A 16332-nucleotide genomic window follows, 5' to 3' on the forward strand; every position below is an offset into this window, starting at 1 on the left:
GTCGCGCGTTGGCGGCTACTAGCGTTTAATTGTGTAGGGATCTCTGTGCGGCGTTAGGTCTCGCCATGGAAGGGAAAGGGAGAAAGCCATTACACTAGCTGTACAGGACGGTCTGGCCTGGCGGTGCCCACACATGCTGTGAGGAGCGTGTGGCACCGCTGCTGCAACCACAACAACATTGATGTGCTTTTCACGTAACCTTTTTACCTTACGTGCCGTCCTTTTTTAGAAAAGGAAAACTCTCATAACTTTATTAGATCAAAGAGCAGTTACATCGCTCACTAACCGCTTAATTGAAGCTACTGGCTCCTCCAACCAAATAGATGGTGGATTAAGCCAGGCTGCTCTAGCAAGCTCGTGAGAAACTAAATTAGCCTCTCTAGGACAGTAAACAAGAGTTACCAATGTAGAAGCTTCAGAAAGAACCACACATTCATTATAGATCGCCGCAGCTGCTGTCGTCGAGAACCCTCCATTTTGCATCATTGTGATGACTTCGATACAATCTAACTTAGTGATGATTCGATCAACTTGTTGACCTCTAGCTAGTAAAATTCCATTCCTCAAGGCATGAATCTCCGCAGTAATACTCCATGCGATCATTTGCCAATGCTATGTACTCTACTTTATCATCCCAAAGAACATCTCCTGGCAATGGCATCTACATTCAATTTAACCATTCCCTCTTATGGTTGACACCATCCCGATCTAGCAATGCCTATATTCCTCGGGTTGGCTTTTCAATAGTTTAGGGGAGTACACCAATAGCCATTGCCGCCCTCGTTGGTTCTTGCACCTTCTCACCATGAACCAATTTTCTCCCACCAAATATACCAGATACCTACCAAGATTAGAATCTGAGCACTCACATAGGCAATCAAACTTGCTTTCTCATCACAACATAATAGATATTCTAGCGATGTCGAACCTGCTTGTGTCATCTTTTGTAGGGGTACACTGTACTTTCAAATAACCACGTAGAATTCATGTTGTTTTCTTTGAGATTAGATCTTCATTGGTCGAGACTATTGGGAGAAGGATTAAGGGTGCTTTCTAGAGAGAAGGTTGGGAATTTCTCTCCTGCACACGTAAAACGTGATGACTCATTAGTACATGATTATTTAAGTATTAGCTATAAAAGCTTGAGAAATTTTATAAATACGATTTTTAAAGCAACTTGCCTATAGAATATTTTTAAAAAATACACTCAATTAAACGGTCGGGAAACGTGTACGTGTAAAATAAGAAAATAGAAGTTGAAAACATGTAGTTCCAAACACATCCTAAACAAATATTACTGTCACTTCATTTCCATTTCTCTTTGAAAATCCTTCAAAGCGTGTAGACGGCTCCCCAGCTCATGCCGCGCCAGTGTCCGACAGGCGACAGTTTTGCGACTCTTTAACAAACTTGTTTAGTCACTTCTGCTACCATTGAACGGTTGAACCTGAAGTAATTTTATTACTAATCACAAATTTATGGCCATATAGTGATGATATTGTAGGATCGAATCACAAGAACTAAGCCAACCAGAGGGGGGTGAATGGTTGGTATACCCAAAAACCGAAAACTTTTAGCGGAAATAAAAGTTATCCTCGAAGTTGATGGATTGCGGTCTGACCGAAGGTATTGCGCCGGTCTGACCGCCTGATGAACGTCGGTCTGACCGATGTAGATCGATCGGTCGAACCGCCGAGAAGCCTGCCGCCCCTGTCGCTGCCACCGGTCTGACCGCCCGTATGCCGCCGGTCTGACCGCCGGTAGATCGCCGGTTAGACCGCCGAAACCCGATGAAACACAAATCGAAGAACTCTTAAAGTAGATGACGACTTTATTGATTCTCTCTGTGTTTACAAAGTGCACCAACAGCACTCCTTACAAAAATTTCGACTAAACTCGAAACCATAACTCAAAACTCAACTCAATTGCTCTCTAAAGCGATACCGGGAAGCCTCACACTCCCTCTCTATATATACCCGAGGTAGGCAGCCTAAAGCCCACGAACCAAACTCATACTAAGAGTCCTAAACACCTTAGGAAACCCTCTAGTACAAGAAAAAAACTTTACATAACCAATCGTACCAAATTTGGAGTCCTTCCAAATTCGACTCCGCATCTCATACGCACACAATACCTCCATCGTATGCCATATGGAATCTCCATCAACCACGTGCATTAACTCTAGCCTAAGTATCTCGCATGATCTCTGACCACCACAGACGTCGTCTTATCCCCAAGCCGACTCCCGGTCCATCACCGCAAATACTCTCCCGAGGCATCGAGTTAGCAAACAACAGTATTACATACGTATAGTATCCATCTAGAAGCCATAATCATGAAATAATCACGGATATCCAAACAAACAACCCGAAACCGAAACCGACACAGCGTCGGTCGGTCAGACCGTGAGCTGGCCGGTCCGACCGCTCGACCACCGCCGGTCTGACCGGCATGCACAGCCCGGTCTGACCGGTCACATGAAATAATAAATCCTGCGATCACCTGTGAATCTAAATATTTCCAAAAACCACTTCGTGAATAAATTCCAAATAACAAAACCAATAATCTCCAATGCCCAATTGTTCATCATAGAATAATAACCAAAAAAACACCTTTGATTTTACAGATATTCACATAAAAAATATTTTACCCCATTGAAATGTTCTTGTAATTCTAATTCATGTTGCTCATTTACATCTCCAGCCAAGACCGGTTTTATTGCAGTTGATTATCTAGATGATTATATGTATAAATTAAATATTTTGATGAATATACTTAACAAATAGCTTAAAACAAGAGAACTAAGCAATACGATAATCCACAAAATTAATCCAGTGAAATAGCTGAAAAGAACAATACTCCTAACTTCTTCCAACAGTTTTCATGAAAATTGGTTCAACTTTCATATGAACTGGGAAACAAAAATCCAGCGAAACCTTCGACAGTTAGGCATCCACAATGTGATGCAAATATAGTCCATAGATAATATTATATTTTATTCAGCTACCTATTAACATTATGTAACTAGTCCATATAGAGAAAACAACAAAAGATATCCATTAAGCATATGGACTACCCATAAATAAATAATACTATCTATCTCTATTTCTCTCTCATCTCCTAAGAGCATCCACAATGTGAGCCACTCCTAGAGTGTCACTAACTATGAACACTCGTAGGGGAACTCAGCTCACACTGGGAGATACCCCTGGATGGGCTCCTCAAAATCTGAAGCAACCCGGTGAGGATACTATAGCCCACAATGGGTGTCTTGGCCCAAAGTATCCCTAGATGAAAAATCCCCAAATACCCCTTCCTGCCAGCCTACTCTCCTTTTCCTTCTCTTTTCTTCCGCCCTCTCTTCTCGCTTCTTTTCGCTTCGTCGTCGCCCATCTCGCCGCCACCACCACCTCCCTCCTCTCTCCCCCGCCGCTGCTCGCCTCTCTCTCCTCTCTCTCCCGCCGCCGCCGCTCGCCATCCACTCTTCCTCGCCAGATGTGGCCGGAGTGCGAGGGAGATTAGAAAGGCCGCCGCTACCGCCGGAGCTTAATCGGCGAGGGCGACGAGGAGGGCCGCCTACTCCACCACCGGATCCATCTCTCTCTCTCTCTCTCTCTCTCGTCGTGGGGTCATCGCTGGAGGCTGTGTGCCGCGCCGCCACCCCTCTTCCTCTGCCTGTCACCGACGGGGAGCCACGCGCGGATCTGGCATGCCGATGCGGTGGTCAACAGCGAGATGTGGCCAGATCTGGTCTTCTTCTCTCCCTCTCACTGCCGTCATTTGCCTCTCCCTATCCCTCTCCCTCTCTCCCATCGAGGTGGTCAACGGCGAGCCACCGGTGGCGACAGCGGCGGCAGATGAGGACGAGGAGGTCGCCGGCCGCCGGCTGTGGATGAGGGCGAGGGTACAAGGGGAAATATCGGGGTAGGGCGCCATGTCCACGAGCTCCCCACGCTTCAATGCAGTGCCTGGCTCAGACCCCCCACGAAAAAGTAGGCAAGGCGCGGAGGGAGCCGCGTCCCCTGCGAGGCGCCGCGCTCCCCTGCTAGGGAACAGATCAGCCTCAAAAAGCGACGGGAGGCGGACGGCCGTGAGGAGAGACACGGGTTGAGGAGGTGCCCATTGCTGATGGCCTAATGCTACCTTGTATTTATATACATTGTGGAGATTGCTATAGTTAAAATCTCTTTACGTGGGTCTATCTATGTGGATCACTTTAGCCATGGCGATGCCAACGTCATTGACCTGCGATACAAACACACTGTGCAACAGTCAATTTCTTGTCAGGGCAGTAGGGCACTATTTGGGGAGTGCAGCGCAGGCCGGTGGGAGAAATGTGGGTAGATGACATTTGTGTGATTGTGTCGGTGCATCCATGTGATCTCTGCATTAAGGATTGGTGGCTGACTACAGGTCAGCATGTGGTCTTCTTCTTTTTTTTTTTAACTCACCAAAATCTCTGTTCTTTAAAGAATCTCCCTCGAAAAAAAAATCCAAATTCATGTGATATCTCTTGTCTGTAGTTACAATATCTAACATAGTAGCACTTCGGAGTAATGCTCATTGTTTTGTTACTGAGACACTCAAGTAGATGTGTGAATTTATGAAGCAACAGTGCCAGTCATAATCTATTAAGAGTGCTTTCTGAATTTATTCAGACTTATACCCTTCTCTTCTGTACAATTCAGTATGTTCGGAAGTTGATACACAAACTGATGATTTCCTCACCAAGAAAAAAGAGGAGGAATCACACCATGAATAATGAATTGGTGAAATTTGAGTCTTTTTCCCCTGAAAACACTGCAAAGCAATATCTTTATTAAACAAGAACGAACCAGGTTTCATCACACGACTAGCTATTAAAAAAAATTGAAGAAACGATGAGCATCCGAAAAGATTCAACGTGCTCAATTGCGTATACCAACTTTAACATACCAGTACAATTGTACAAACGAAGAAAAGGAGCAATTTCCATGTCAATTGATGGCATCAAATCTTATCAATGCCGACAATTTCAAGCACAAAGCAGCACACCTCCCCTGATCCAAGCTTCCTTATAATATTATAGCTTGCAACCAGATCTTACATATACATACTCATAAGATCTTTGAACATGTAAATCATCCATGAATCACCTACAATGATTCAGCAAATGCAGAACATAAAGAAGAAGAAAGAACAGAAGAGAGGGTAAAAGAAAAACAAAAAAAAAATAAAAACCAAGATTTGCATCTCAGGTAGCCACTCCTGCAATTCCTCTCATGGCAAGATCATCCAGCAAAACAAGCAGGCAGTGCAGTAGTAATCACGGATCCACATCCCTGCACCTGGTGATGGTCTCGCATCCCCGGGTGTAAGGGTTGGCGGTGGTCATGATCCTGCAGTTATAGTAAGGGACACCCTGCCTCGAGCACGGCACCACGTCGCTCCTCAGGGCGTCGTAGCTGATGTACCTCCTGCCGTTGCTGCTGCTGGACTCCCACAGCATCCTGCTGTGAGCCTCTGAATCCATCTCCATCTCCATGGCCATGTCCAAGCTCTTCAGGCAGTGGCCTCCATGGAGGAGGAGGAGGAGCAAGAACAGCTTGGTGGTGGTGGTGGTGATTGATGGTGGTGGCATTGTTGATGGAAGAGGGAGATCTCTCTTTCTTCTTGTTGTTGTTTCTTTGCTTCTTCTCTCACTCAGGGTCTCATCTAGGAGTAGCTGAATTTTCTCTCTCTATGGGGCTCTGGAGTCTGGATCTGTATCCTGTGATGTACTCCTTCCTTGATGGAGGAGGAGGCAGAGGCAGAGCCTCTCTTGTGTGTGTGTGTGTGTGAGAGTGAGTGAGGAGGTGCATTCAATGCAGTGCCAGACAGCCAGTTGTAGGCACCTGCCATTGTGTCCTTTCTGGAGCTGTTCAATGGAGGAGCAAATATCGAAGGAGAGTGGCCCAGGTTTACCAGGTCCCGTTCTTTTCTTCAATTGGATGAAAATTAAGATTTTTGTGACATATTTTTAAAAACTATTAAATGGTGCGTTTCATACGAAAGCTTTATATTAAAAGTTGCTCTAAAATATTATATTAATCTATTTTTAAAGTTTGTGATAATTAAAATTCAATCAATCATACGTTAATACCACATCGTTTTGCGTAAAAAACTTAATCTTCATCTTCAGGAGAAAAGAACATCACCTAAGGTGGTGTTTGAATCTCTGTAGATAAAGATAAAGATTAAGTGTTTTACGCAAAACGAGGTGATAATAACGTGTGATTAATTAAGTTTTAATTATTACAAACTTGAAAAATATATTAATCTAATATTTTAGAGCAATTTTTATATATATATAATTTTCCCACGAAACGCACCATTTAGCAATTTAAAAAACGTGCCATGAGTATCCAAAATTTCATCCAACTCTTGTTGGAGAAACGAACGCAGCCTAAATAAGTTCAGATTTACCATTGGTTTTGGATCTTGGGGAGTTCTGAACATGTTTGGAAAAATTCATGGTCGATTTCTTTCTTTCTTTATTGTGAAGCTCATTTGACACATTAATTTGGACTTTGGGGAGCTCTGAACATGTTTGGAAACTCATTTGAGATTCTTGGTTTTGTGCAATTTTGTTGAATGATTGAACCATAGGGGTGGTGGGGTTCATGGTGGCTCAGATCTGGACCATCCATTTGCTAATCAGTGGTTACCAGGGGAGCAGCAGAGCATCCTTCTCTCATACGCCATCACGAGTCTCTGTCGCTCATGTGGTCACAAATGAGAAAATTGTCCAATTGCCAGCAGTGATGCTGCTTGGTGTAATTCTGGGCATGAGTTCAGTCAGTTCCATATTTTCTGGGTCCAATCCAAACACTACTGAAGTTATCAGGTGCTCTGAGAGTCACAACATGGTAGTAGTATTAAATGTTTCAAGCTTTCAAACGATTACATCGAGTTAAGCTTCAGTTTTACAGTAGTACTTATGTAAAAGACTGCAAACTATACTCCGTATGTAAAAAATGAATAGCGGCAGTTAGGAATTCCTGGAGAAAAAAACACAAATTACAAGTACGAGGTGTACCTGGCTCCAGAAATCGTACCAAAACCTTTATAGGAGTAGCAAATTACGGCAGTCATTCAGCACCCTGGCAATCTGGGATGCTAGAAATAGCAAAATTTTGACAGGAAGATTTACATGCATAAGAAGCTAAATATCTAATCATATATACAAGATTCAAGAATATTTACAAGGCATCAGGAGTTTCCTGCATGTACTTTTTTCAGCTATCATGCAACTTGTAAATCTCGTCAACATAATCCTCAACATCCCAAAGAAAGGAACCAAATGCAATGGCTTCAAGCAACAATCTCTTTAGGGATGACGGATCGAGTATCACTGCCTCATCAGGCTCTAGGAAATCTTTCATGCTTTCTCTGAACAGTGCCCAACTGTGCTTCTCAATGAGATTAGAAGCTTCGCATGAGCGCAGCCTTGCGCATAACTCCAAGGTCTTTGGATCAAAGCCCATCATGTAACTCTTCAAGTCATGCAGATCAACAACAGAACTCGGTTTTGAGGAAGATGATATTTCTGCAGAACCTCCAATGGACTCTTCCTGTTCTTGTTTCTGGGTGCTATTAAATTGTGCATTCAGAAACTGAATTGGTGGGCAAAATTCTTGTGACTGAGCAAGAATCAGCTCCAAACGATGCCTTGTAGTGACAGATTTCAGAAAGTATCCGTACATTATTGAAGCAGAATAAATCCGACTAAATTGCATTCTTTTGATTCTAAGTGTTGAGCGATTGATCTTGGGACCATTTCTATGTACCCATCTGATAATACTGGTCAAGTGTTCCCTAATTAAACCTAGCACCTCAGGTCCATGAATTGATTCTAGTTCTGCCTCCCTTGGTGGCCATATTTGTAGTCTTTTATTGCTGATAAGCTTTGATAGATTTGGAACCAATGGAACTTCAATCTTGAAAAATTTATAAACAATCAAAGTGTACATGATATCCTCAATAGCAGTCTGGCACTCATGCTCCTTCATTTCAGCAATCCTCCTATTTGTAGAAGTCCCAACAAATCAATTAATATTCAGATGCAAATACAATATAAAGATAAAAGGAGCAAACAATATAGACTTTTTAGTGCCGAATATAGATCACCTGCAGTGACAATTATGCTAGCTACATGAAATGATTTGGTAAATTTTAAGTTTTTAACAATGAAGCTTGTGACTCAAAAATATCGATGCAGTATCAACTAGAATGGATTAAAGAAAGACCTGACCCTCCATATTCTTCCATGTAGATTTACTAGTATATTATAAGTGACGCTCCTATATGATTCATATTAAAAAGACTAGAAATGACGTTAGAGCTCCAGGTTGTCTCCCATCATTTAACCATTGAAGCTAGCTTTTATAATTTCAAGCCTCACTTGCAATCTACAATATTCACATGATTTCATTAACCCAACCTATATTTTATTTCTGTAATTAGTTGAGAAATTTTCTAATCCAACATATATGTCCAAATAACAGGTAGCTTATGGACTGAAGAGGTATCACCTAATTGGTTGTTCTTCATCAGCACAACAAAATAAAATGCCATTCTAAGTGAATGCTGTTTTTTATTCTATCACAAAAGTGCAACGTTGTCTGTTTAATAATTAATTAATACAATTTACGCTTGAAATATAACAGAGAACTTGAATGGGGAAAAAATAAGGATAGCAGCATGTCGACCTCCTGAGACCACTAAACACTTTTGACAAAGGGCATTTGTAACTAACCTGTGAAGGCAGTCCTCAGGAGAACCGATGCTATGTTCCCAGCGGATCAAGGTGTCCTTTCTTTGATTAGATAGTTCTTGAAGTTGCTTTGCCGCAGCAACTGGGAGTACTTGTGGCTGGTTCTTCAACAAACCACACAAGAAGCTTCCTTCCCACGTTTGGGGCTCGAGTGGTGCATTGACACTTTCAAATTCAGAGTCATCAGGCTTTGCACCAGCAACTGTAGTCCGTGGACTTCTGGTACTGCATTTAGATTTCCAATTCAACATACTTCCCTGTGTTGCAAAGTTGATAGGGCAGCAATTGTTATGACAATATTCTAGGCGAAACACACGCACAAATCAATGATGCAACAACTAGATTAAACTAATGCAGAGGGCATGAATAAATCAGACTAAATTCGGTAAGAATCAAAGATGCATGTTGTGGCTGTGGACTAGTGAATTTTTGAAATATCTTGTCTGGAAAACAATTTTGACGGTGCAGTGGATAGGATACTGATAGAAGAAAGACGACAACTGACAAATAAAAAAAAAAGAGAAACTAAAGTATAAGTTTTACTTCACATAAACATACACTCTAAAGCTATAAAAACTAAGACTACTATTGAGCAGTAACAAGGAAACACTAAAACTTAATAGAAACAGACATTAGAAATTTATCTCCTTTCACACATCTCAGTTTAAGTAAAGAGCTCGAATCCAGTTTGAAACAGCCTACTTGAGAAGTAAAACCTCTCATTTAGGCAGTACAGGTACGTCGTAACCAAAGCTCCTAACTTCCAAAAACAAGAGTGGGAAGAATTGCAGCGCAGGAGGTCGTTTGCTACACCTCATCTCAAATCAATCACTCCGGTATGCAAAGCACCGCCCCTAAATATAAAATACCACGTCATCATCATCATAATCATCATCCGCCATGAACACCAACGATCAATGAAGGCAGGAACCACGAGACTCCACGCATCCCCCCTAGTGGATTTACACATCACGGGCAAGAGAGGAACCGAGAACGTAGAGAGGCGGGAGGTGGGGGGGGGGGACCTGCAGCTTCCAGCGGGATGAGGAGGAGACGCCGCCTCGGCGTACGGCGACCGGGCGGGCGACTGCGGCGGAGGCGGCGGCGGCGCGGGGGCGGAGGGCCGCCATGCCGTGGTTGAGGGGGGATCGAAGGGGATAAGAGTTGGATAGCGTTTGGGGTGCGTGCGGTGCGGTGCGGTGCGGTGCAGTCAGCGGCTTCTCTCTCGCTCGCACGAGTCGGCGACGAGTGGTGGAGAGACTCTCGTGCGAGGGGTGGACACGCGTGGTGGCTGTACACTCGCTCTACTCGGTGGTGTGGGTGTGGCCTGCCTACCCCCTGCCCCCACACACTGGCACGGCACATTTTGACACGAGAGCCCTTGTGGGAGAAATCCAAACACACGGCACAAACTTTTTGAAGGATGGAAAAAGCTATAAAAACCATCAGTTTTACATTCCACCATGTAATTTATGCCTTGTTTAGTTACAAACTTTTTCTTCAAACTTCCAACTTTTATATCACATCAAAACTTTTCTACACATATAAACTTCTAACTTTTTCATCACATCGTTCCAATTTCAACCAAACTTCTAATTTTGGCGTGAACTAAACACACCCTTACTTTGTTATAAATACCCACCACTCTACTTGGTTTGAACACACGGTTCAAAATTTTCAATGATGGAAAGTTATAAAGACCATCAGTTTGGCATTCCATCCTGTAATTTATTTATTTTTCAAATGCCCACCACTCCACTTAGTTTTGATGTAACAACCACCCAGTGCGCACTGGCTTAACCAAATCAGCTATTATTGCTACTGTAGAGGTACCCCCAGACTAAGCTAGCTGAGTCAATCTTATCGAGGTACTTGTATTTGATTTATTCTTTATATTTCATCGATTTTTTTACCGTACATAGCAAAAATAAGTGCGACATTGTTTAATCTCTCATCAACAATTTTATTTATGGAATCTCAAAAAAAAATAAAGTCAAGATTATACTCCTAAGGGTGTGTTTAGATAATGGGAAATAAAGGGGAGATTGGGATTAGAAAATAAATGAAGGGTTAGGATTAAATGGAAGAGAGAGAATGAATGGTTATGATTTAAAGATGTCTTTTGGTGAGTGGGAAATCATTTCCTTATCCCATTAGCCAAACAGTACCTAAAAGTATTTAGGTTGTTTTCTCTTGGGGTAGGAAACTTTCCCCAGCTCATAAACGGAGTGGTAGATTAGCATATGATTAATTAAGTATTAGCTTGAAAACTTAAAAAGTGATTTAATGAAAACTTGAAAAGCAACTTTCTTATACGATTTTTTTTGGTAAAAAAATGTATCATTTATTAGTTCGGAAAGCGTGTGCATGGATAATGAGGGAGTAGAATTTAGGAAAGTGTAGTGCCGAACACAGCCTTAGCTTTGATTAAGATCACGTTAACTGCTCACAATTTATGAAAACAAATTGATTCGGTTAAATATGTGTATATTAGGGAGGTTTTTGCAACAAATGATTTATGTGGGGGAACGTAAAACTTCAAGTAATTTTATGGGGTGAGTTTTGCAAATTTTCCTCTAAAGAATTAGTAGATATATGATCTAGGAGACATTTCCCTATTTTCTCCATCCCAAAGTATAGCTATCTTTAGAGGTATATATGGAGATTAAGAAAACAAGTATAGTGAAGTGGTACATGGTTGTGATTGGTTGAGATGGTAAAAGGTAGCTTTGGACAAATTTAAATTGTAAAAAACAATTGTATTTAAAGATGGAGGGAGTAGATTCATAATAATATTGGTCCTATGTGGTGAACTTGAGAACTTGATATTATAAGAAGTAGCAGATGAGAATTAAAAATGCTGAGTTTGTTAGCTTTTGGTTTCATAGTTTATTTTACTGTGTGGAGCGGAGTGGTTCGGATTTTAAAGCAATGGTTTACTAGTGTGAAGATATGGGTAAAACAGTTGTGCTTGCAAGACTATGATCATTCCTACTACTCCTATATTCTATTGACTGGCGATCGAAATCAAAGAAATTCTTGGAATTAGATTAGGCCTGGTAAGATCCATTGAAATCAATGGTGGCACACTGGCGATACCGGTCCTCTTTTTTCCTCACTCGATAGATTTCACACGAAAACTCCAGTCCTAATCTAATTTCAACAGACTCGATAATTTTTTAAAAAAGAATATATATTGTGTTGCTGTAAAGAACTTATTGGGTTATCTTCTTTTGGGCTTATACTTCTTCCAATCAAATCAAAATTATTTCCTTTTTGTTTTGAGGGGAAAATAACTTTCCTTATGATTGCAATAAACTTGTGAGAAGGACTAACACCATCATTCCTAGTCCTCTTGCCCTACATCACAAATCAACCAGGAACCAACAATTGTGAGAATTTCATGATTTAAAACCGAAGATCCCCCTTTCAAATTGTCCAATCACAAATTGAATTGAAGGTCAGGCCTGAGCTCTTGATGCAATCTACAGATGGATCAAGTTACTGTCATAATCAGTATTACCCTTTGGAGAGAAACCATTGGTAGCATCATCTCTCTTTTCAACTTTTTTCTTGACATAATCAGTTATCACTCTTACCCTTTCGAGACACATGTACGTTAAAGCGATCTTTACCAATTTTAAATAACTGTGTGTATCCATAATTGAAACCGAACATTAAAAGAGAAACAGAAAAGCTAATATTTATCAAAACGTCGGATTGAACAGAGCAGACATGTACAGATGTAATTAGGCCCTATTTCTTTCAACTTAGGATTATTATAATCTAGATTATTGAGAGTAGGCTGAAAGAAACAAACAACTTATTGAAGTAGCTTATTATAATCTAGAGCCCAGCTTATTATAATCTGATAAGCTCATTTAGGTAAGCTTTTTCCAGATTATTGGGTGAAAAATTATCCACCATGCCACCCCACTCCCTATTTAGACTTAAAAACCCAATAATCTAGGCTCTAATAAGCTAGGAAAGAAACAACTAACCGCTTATTCTACTATAGATTATAGCAATCTAGCTTATAGTAATCTAACTCAATAATCTAGATTATAATAATCCTAAGCTGAAAGAAACAGGGCCTTACAAGAACACGTATATACACTTCACACTTTACAGTGAGTTTATGGGCTACAACGCCTATAGACACGACATACAAACAAACAGAAAACTACTGTGAGCTAGCAAAGCTATACCTATATAAAGAATGAATCAAATATTTGATCAATTGCCGCCGCCGAGCAGGTAACCCTTGAGCGCTTTCGCAATGGCAACGGCGACCCTCGTGGCTCCAGGGAACTGGCCGGCGACGGGTCCAAGCAGCACAAACCACAAGCCGAGGAGGACGAAGAAGAATGCAACAAGGGCATATGCAGGACCGTCGATGGCGGAAGGGTCTCCAGCAGTGTGGAAAACTATGGAGGACCCGGCAGTGGCGACGAGGAAGATGCCACAGTTGATCAGTAGTCTAGCGGCAGGAGGGAGCTGGCGGTTTGCAGCGGGGATGTTAGGATGATGGTGCAACCCTGGAACGGGCATTGGTGGATCAGCGGCTGCCGGGTTCACCGCCGCGCGATCTCCCGTGATCTTGGAGGCGCTTCTTTGTGAAGGCTGTGAGATTTCAGAATCAAATAAACAGGGCATTATAAGATTCATCAAAAACAAAATTAAACCATTGAAAAGCATGCATAGCTCAAAGCAGGGATACAAACAGGCATAAATGTTTGATACTTTGATATGAACTTAAAATGCACAGCTCACTTGTTAATAACGTTTTTTATGCATTTGGTAACCTACTCCTAACACTACACAAGCAGGAGTATTGCATATGTGACTTGTGATGAGATAACAATAACGTGTAGGTAGCAAATATTCTTCAAAATGTAGATACAGAAATGATAATGCATTGCAACAATCCATAGAATTAGATCACTCTTTTCTAGCATTATGCATGTAAATCGCCCATGGGGCTAAACTCTTAAATCTATCTATCCTGAGTGGTGTTTCAGGATGTTGTAATCCCTTGATTAAGTTTCTTAGGTTGTCTTATCAGTAATCACTGTCACGAGATTTAGCCTGGTTTCCTTTTTTGAAAATGATATACGTATGACCTTGTTGTCCGGCTACTGTGTACGACCATGGCCACAATGAAAGGCTCAGACGGCAAATGTCTCACTCCGTGATAGAATCTGACATGCGCAGGTGATGCCGTAACGGAGTCGGACATCAGTCTAACGCTAGCGTCGTATGTATAGCAGCGTTCTTAATTTTTCTCCCTTTCCTTTTCTGGTTGTTGACTCTTTTCTGGTCAGTTCTTCAAAGCTGATCCTCCCATTCTATGCTTCTTCTTTCACCTTCTTTTAATACAAAGAATATTGAACTGCAATTTTCAGAACTAGCAAGAATCCATGACACATGTAAACCATCTCAATATAGTGTTCCCCCCAACAGGGCATCTTTCAGTCGAAGAATTCAATTAGCATAGTTTCATCCAAAATGGGGGGAAAAATCCAGTTATATCAGTTCCCTGAAATTGGTCTTGGTTTCCACAGAACTCAACCGAACCCCCACCCTCTTTCTAGTCATCCCTGCGCTGCGAAGAGAATGCACCTCGAGCTATTACGTAAACCTGACTGCAACTATTCCAGCAAGATCTGTGAATCCCTTCGAGAAGGGAGGCACGAATTTGGGATGGGAAAGGGAATCCGAATCCCTTCGGATTCGAGGAGAAGGGCACGAATGGGGAGGGGGAAGGGGGGGGAGGCTTTACCGGGAAGCCGGCGTCGCGGTTATCGAGGCCCTCGCCGGAGAGGACGTCGGGGGGCAGGATGCCGCTGTCGTCGTCGTCGCAGTCGTCCTCGATCGCGCGGCGGATGGCCCCCGCCTCGAACTCCTCGGCGCCGGAGCTCTTCGCGATAAAACTGGTCATCTTCTTCTCGCCCTCGGCCGCCGCCATCCCTCCTATCGGGTCGCGGGCGGTGGTCGCTCCCCCTCGCGTCGTCGAGCAAACCCTACCTCTCGCCGCGGCGGCGCCGGGGGGAGCGCGGTGATCGATGGGGATCGATTGGGTTTGGGGGGATCTGGCGCGAGCGGGGTTGGGCCTTCGGATGGAGCAGGCTGGGCTGGGGACTATATGTATTATTGGGTTATTTGAGTTGGAGGAAGAAATGGAGGCATTGCGGACGCGGTGTGGCCGCGGTGTGAAAAAAATAAAGGTTAAAACTTGAAGCCAACAGAGTGGCTATCTCATTCTTCAAATTAAATTTTGATATTTTTGAATCAAAATCCTAATCCAACAAACTTGCCAACCGGATGAAAACCATCCGACTGGCCAAAGTCCTCTATGCGTTAGCTAAAGTTGGCCAACCAAAATGACAAAGTTGTCTTACCACGCATGGGCCCCACACATTTTCCCCTTTCTCCTTTCCTGTATGTATTGTCTTTCCATCCCAGATCGAGCACCCTCCCTGCGCTCCTAGATCGAGCACGAGGCCACCACCCCCTTCCCAGATCTAGTGTGCGATTGAGCGCACGGCCATCGCCCCCTTCCTAGATCCAACGCATGACCCTATTGCGCGCCGCCACCGGCGTCTATCTGCTACGCCCCTTGTCCATCGCCGCGCCATCGTCCACTGTTGTGGCCGCCGCCATCCCCAGACTGAAAGTTGTTGGCCCCGGATCAAGCGCTCGATGCTACCGTCGTCTCTCCGGTTTCCACCGTCATCAAGAGCCCTGCCATCGTCGCCCAATCCACACCGACTCCTACAGCCTACAGGTTAATACCCTCTTCCACAAAAATAGCCAATTTTGTTGGAGATGCTCTTATTAGAGCAAGTAATATGCTATCTAAACTAATATGGTAAGGTGGAGGGGAGAAGAAAAGAGAGAGTAGGAGTTACAACTTAACTTACATGGATAAAATTAGGGGTGGCATTTGCCTCTTCTATAAAACTTGCTCATAGACAGAAATTTTTGTTAGGCTCTTCAACCAACCGAAATTAATTTGGTTATAATTCGGTTAGCACTCTCGATTAATTGACATTAGGAAATAGACCTAATTATGTATCTTGATCGGTGTTAAGTTGTAAGTTAAATCTAGTCAAAAGCCATGTGTGTTGCTGCGGCACTATAGGATGAACATATGGAAAAATATTAATTATGCTCCACAACACTCAATATTGTACACTAAATGAAAAAACATACTCCGTACCAAAGAAACAAAATTGATTGTGGATAACAAATCTGTGATCTATATAACCCATGTTCTTCGTTAGGGCTAGCTGATTCTTGTCCTTTCATATATCCTTTTCATATCCACATCATTACAGATTAAACAAAAAATTCCCTGTCAAAGTTTAGTGCATTAGCCATTAATGCGGTAAAAGGCAAACTACCATAATAATATCGTTGACCGTTGTAAACATGTAAGAATGGTTGAAAAATATAGTAAATTCAAAATTAAAATGAATTGCATGGGACAGACCCAAATGTTCGTACCAAAATGTAAACCTACTTGATAGAGTGTG

General features: G+C 42.5%; 3 protein-coding genes across 4 annotated transcripts; all 3 read right to left on the reverse strand.

The window, feature by feature from the left end:
* Positions 1 to 5040: 5040 nt before the first annotated feature.
* LOC4350457 (rapid alkalinization factor 23) lies at positions 5041 to 5768 on the reverse strand. The gene has a single exon (XM_015760560.3). The coding sequence runs from the start codon at positions 5618 to 5620 to the stop codon at positions 5306 to 5308; it is 315 nt and encodes a 104-aa protein (XP_015616046.1). The 5' UTR covers positions 5621 to 5768; the 3' UTR covers positions 5041 to 5305.
* A 1290-nt stretch (positions 5769 to 7058) lies between these two features.
* On the reverse strand, positions 7059 to 9985 carry LOC4350458 (UV-B-induced protein At3g17800, chloroplastic). Of its 2 annotated transcripts, none has more exons than XM_015759706.3 (3): positions 9820 to 9985; positions 8777 to 9051; positions 7059 to 8043 (listed from the first exon to the last, which is right to left on the reverse strand). In XM_015759706.3, exons 1-3 carry the CDS (start codon positions 9922 to 9924, stop codon positions 7257 to 7259), a joined length of 1167 nt encoding a protein of 388 aa, XP_015615192.1. In that variant the 5' UTR covers positions 9925 to 9985; the 3' UTR covers positions 7059 to 7256. The 2 variants fall into 2 exon arrangements, with proteins under 2 accessions (XP_015615192.1, XP_015615194.1); XM_015759708.3 differs by having other exon boundaries at positions 9608 to 9985.
* A 2494-nt stretch (positions 9986 to 12479) lies between these two features.
* Positions 12480 to 14911, reverse strand: LOC4350459 (uncharacterized). The gene is made up of 2 exons (XM_015760161.3): positions 14577 to 14911; positions 12480 to 13417 (listed from the first exon to the last, which is right to left on the reverse strand). The coding sequence occupies exons 1-2, from the start codon at positions 14760 to 14762 to the stop codon at positions 13031 to 13033; spliced, it is 573 nt and encodes a 190-aa protein (XP_015615647.1). The 5' UTR covers positions 14763 to 14911; the 3' UTR covers positions 12480 to 13030.
* Between the last annotated feature and the right edge of the window lie 1421 nt (positions 14912 to 16332).

Source organism: Oryza sativa, chromosome 11 (assembly GCF_034140825.1).
Source record: "Oryza sativa Japonica Group chromosome 11, ASM3414082v1".
Lineage (NCBI taxonomy): Eukaryota > Viridiplantae > Streptophyta > Magnoliopsida > Poales > Poaceae > Oryza > Oryza sativa.

Excerpts from the sequence above, each read along its gene's own strand:
- LOC4350457 (XM_015760560.3), bottom strand. The coding sequence starts at position 5,620 with ATGCCACCACCATCAATCACCACCACCACCACCAAGCTGTTCTTGCTC.
- LOC4350458 (XM_015759706.3), bottom strand. The coding sequence starts at position 9,924 with ATGGCGGCCCTCCGCCCCCGCGCCGCCGCCGCCTCCGCCGCAGTCGCC. Across the intron at positions 9,052-9,819 it reads CATCCCGCTGGAAGCTGCAG|GGAAGTATGTTGAATTGGAA; the intron begins GTCCCCCCCCCC and ends TTTGCAACACAG. Across the intron at positions 8,044-8,776 it reads CCTGAGGACTGCCTTCACAG|GAGGATTGCTGAAATGAAGG; the intron begins GTTAGTTACAAA and ends TTCTACAAATAG.
- LOC4350459 (XM_015760161.3), bottom strand. The coding sequence starts at position 14,762 with ATGGCGGCGGCCGAGGGCGAGAAGAAGATGACCAGTTTTATCGCGAAG. Across the intron at positions 13,418-14,576 it reads ACCGCGACGCCGGCTTCCCG|CCTTCACAAAGAAGCGCCTC; the intron begins GTAAAGCCTCCC and ends GAAATCTCACAG.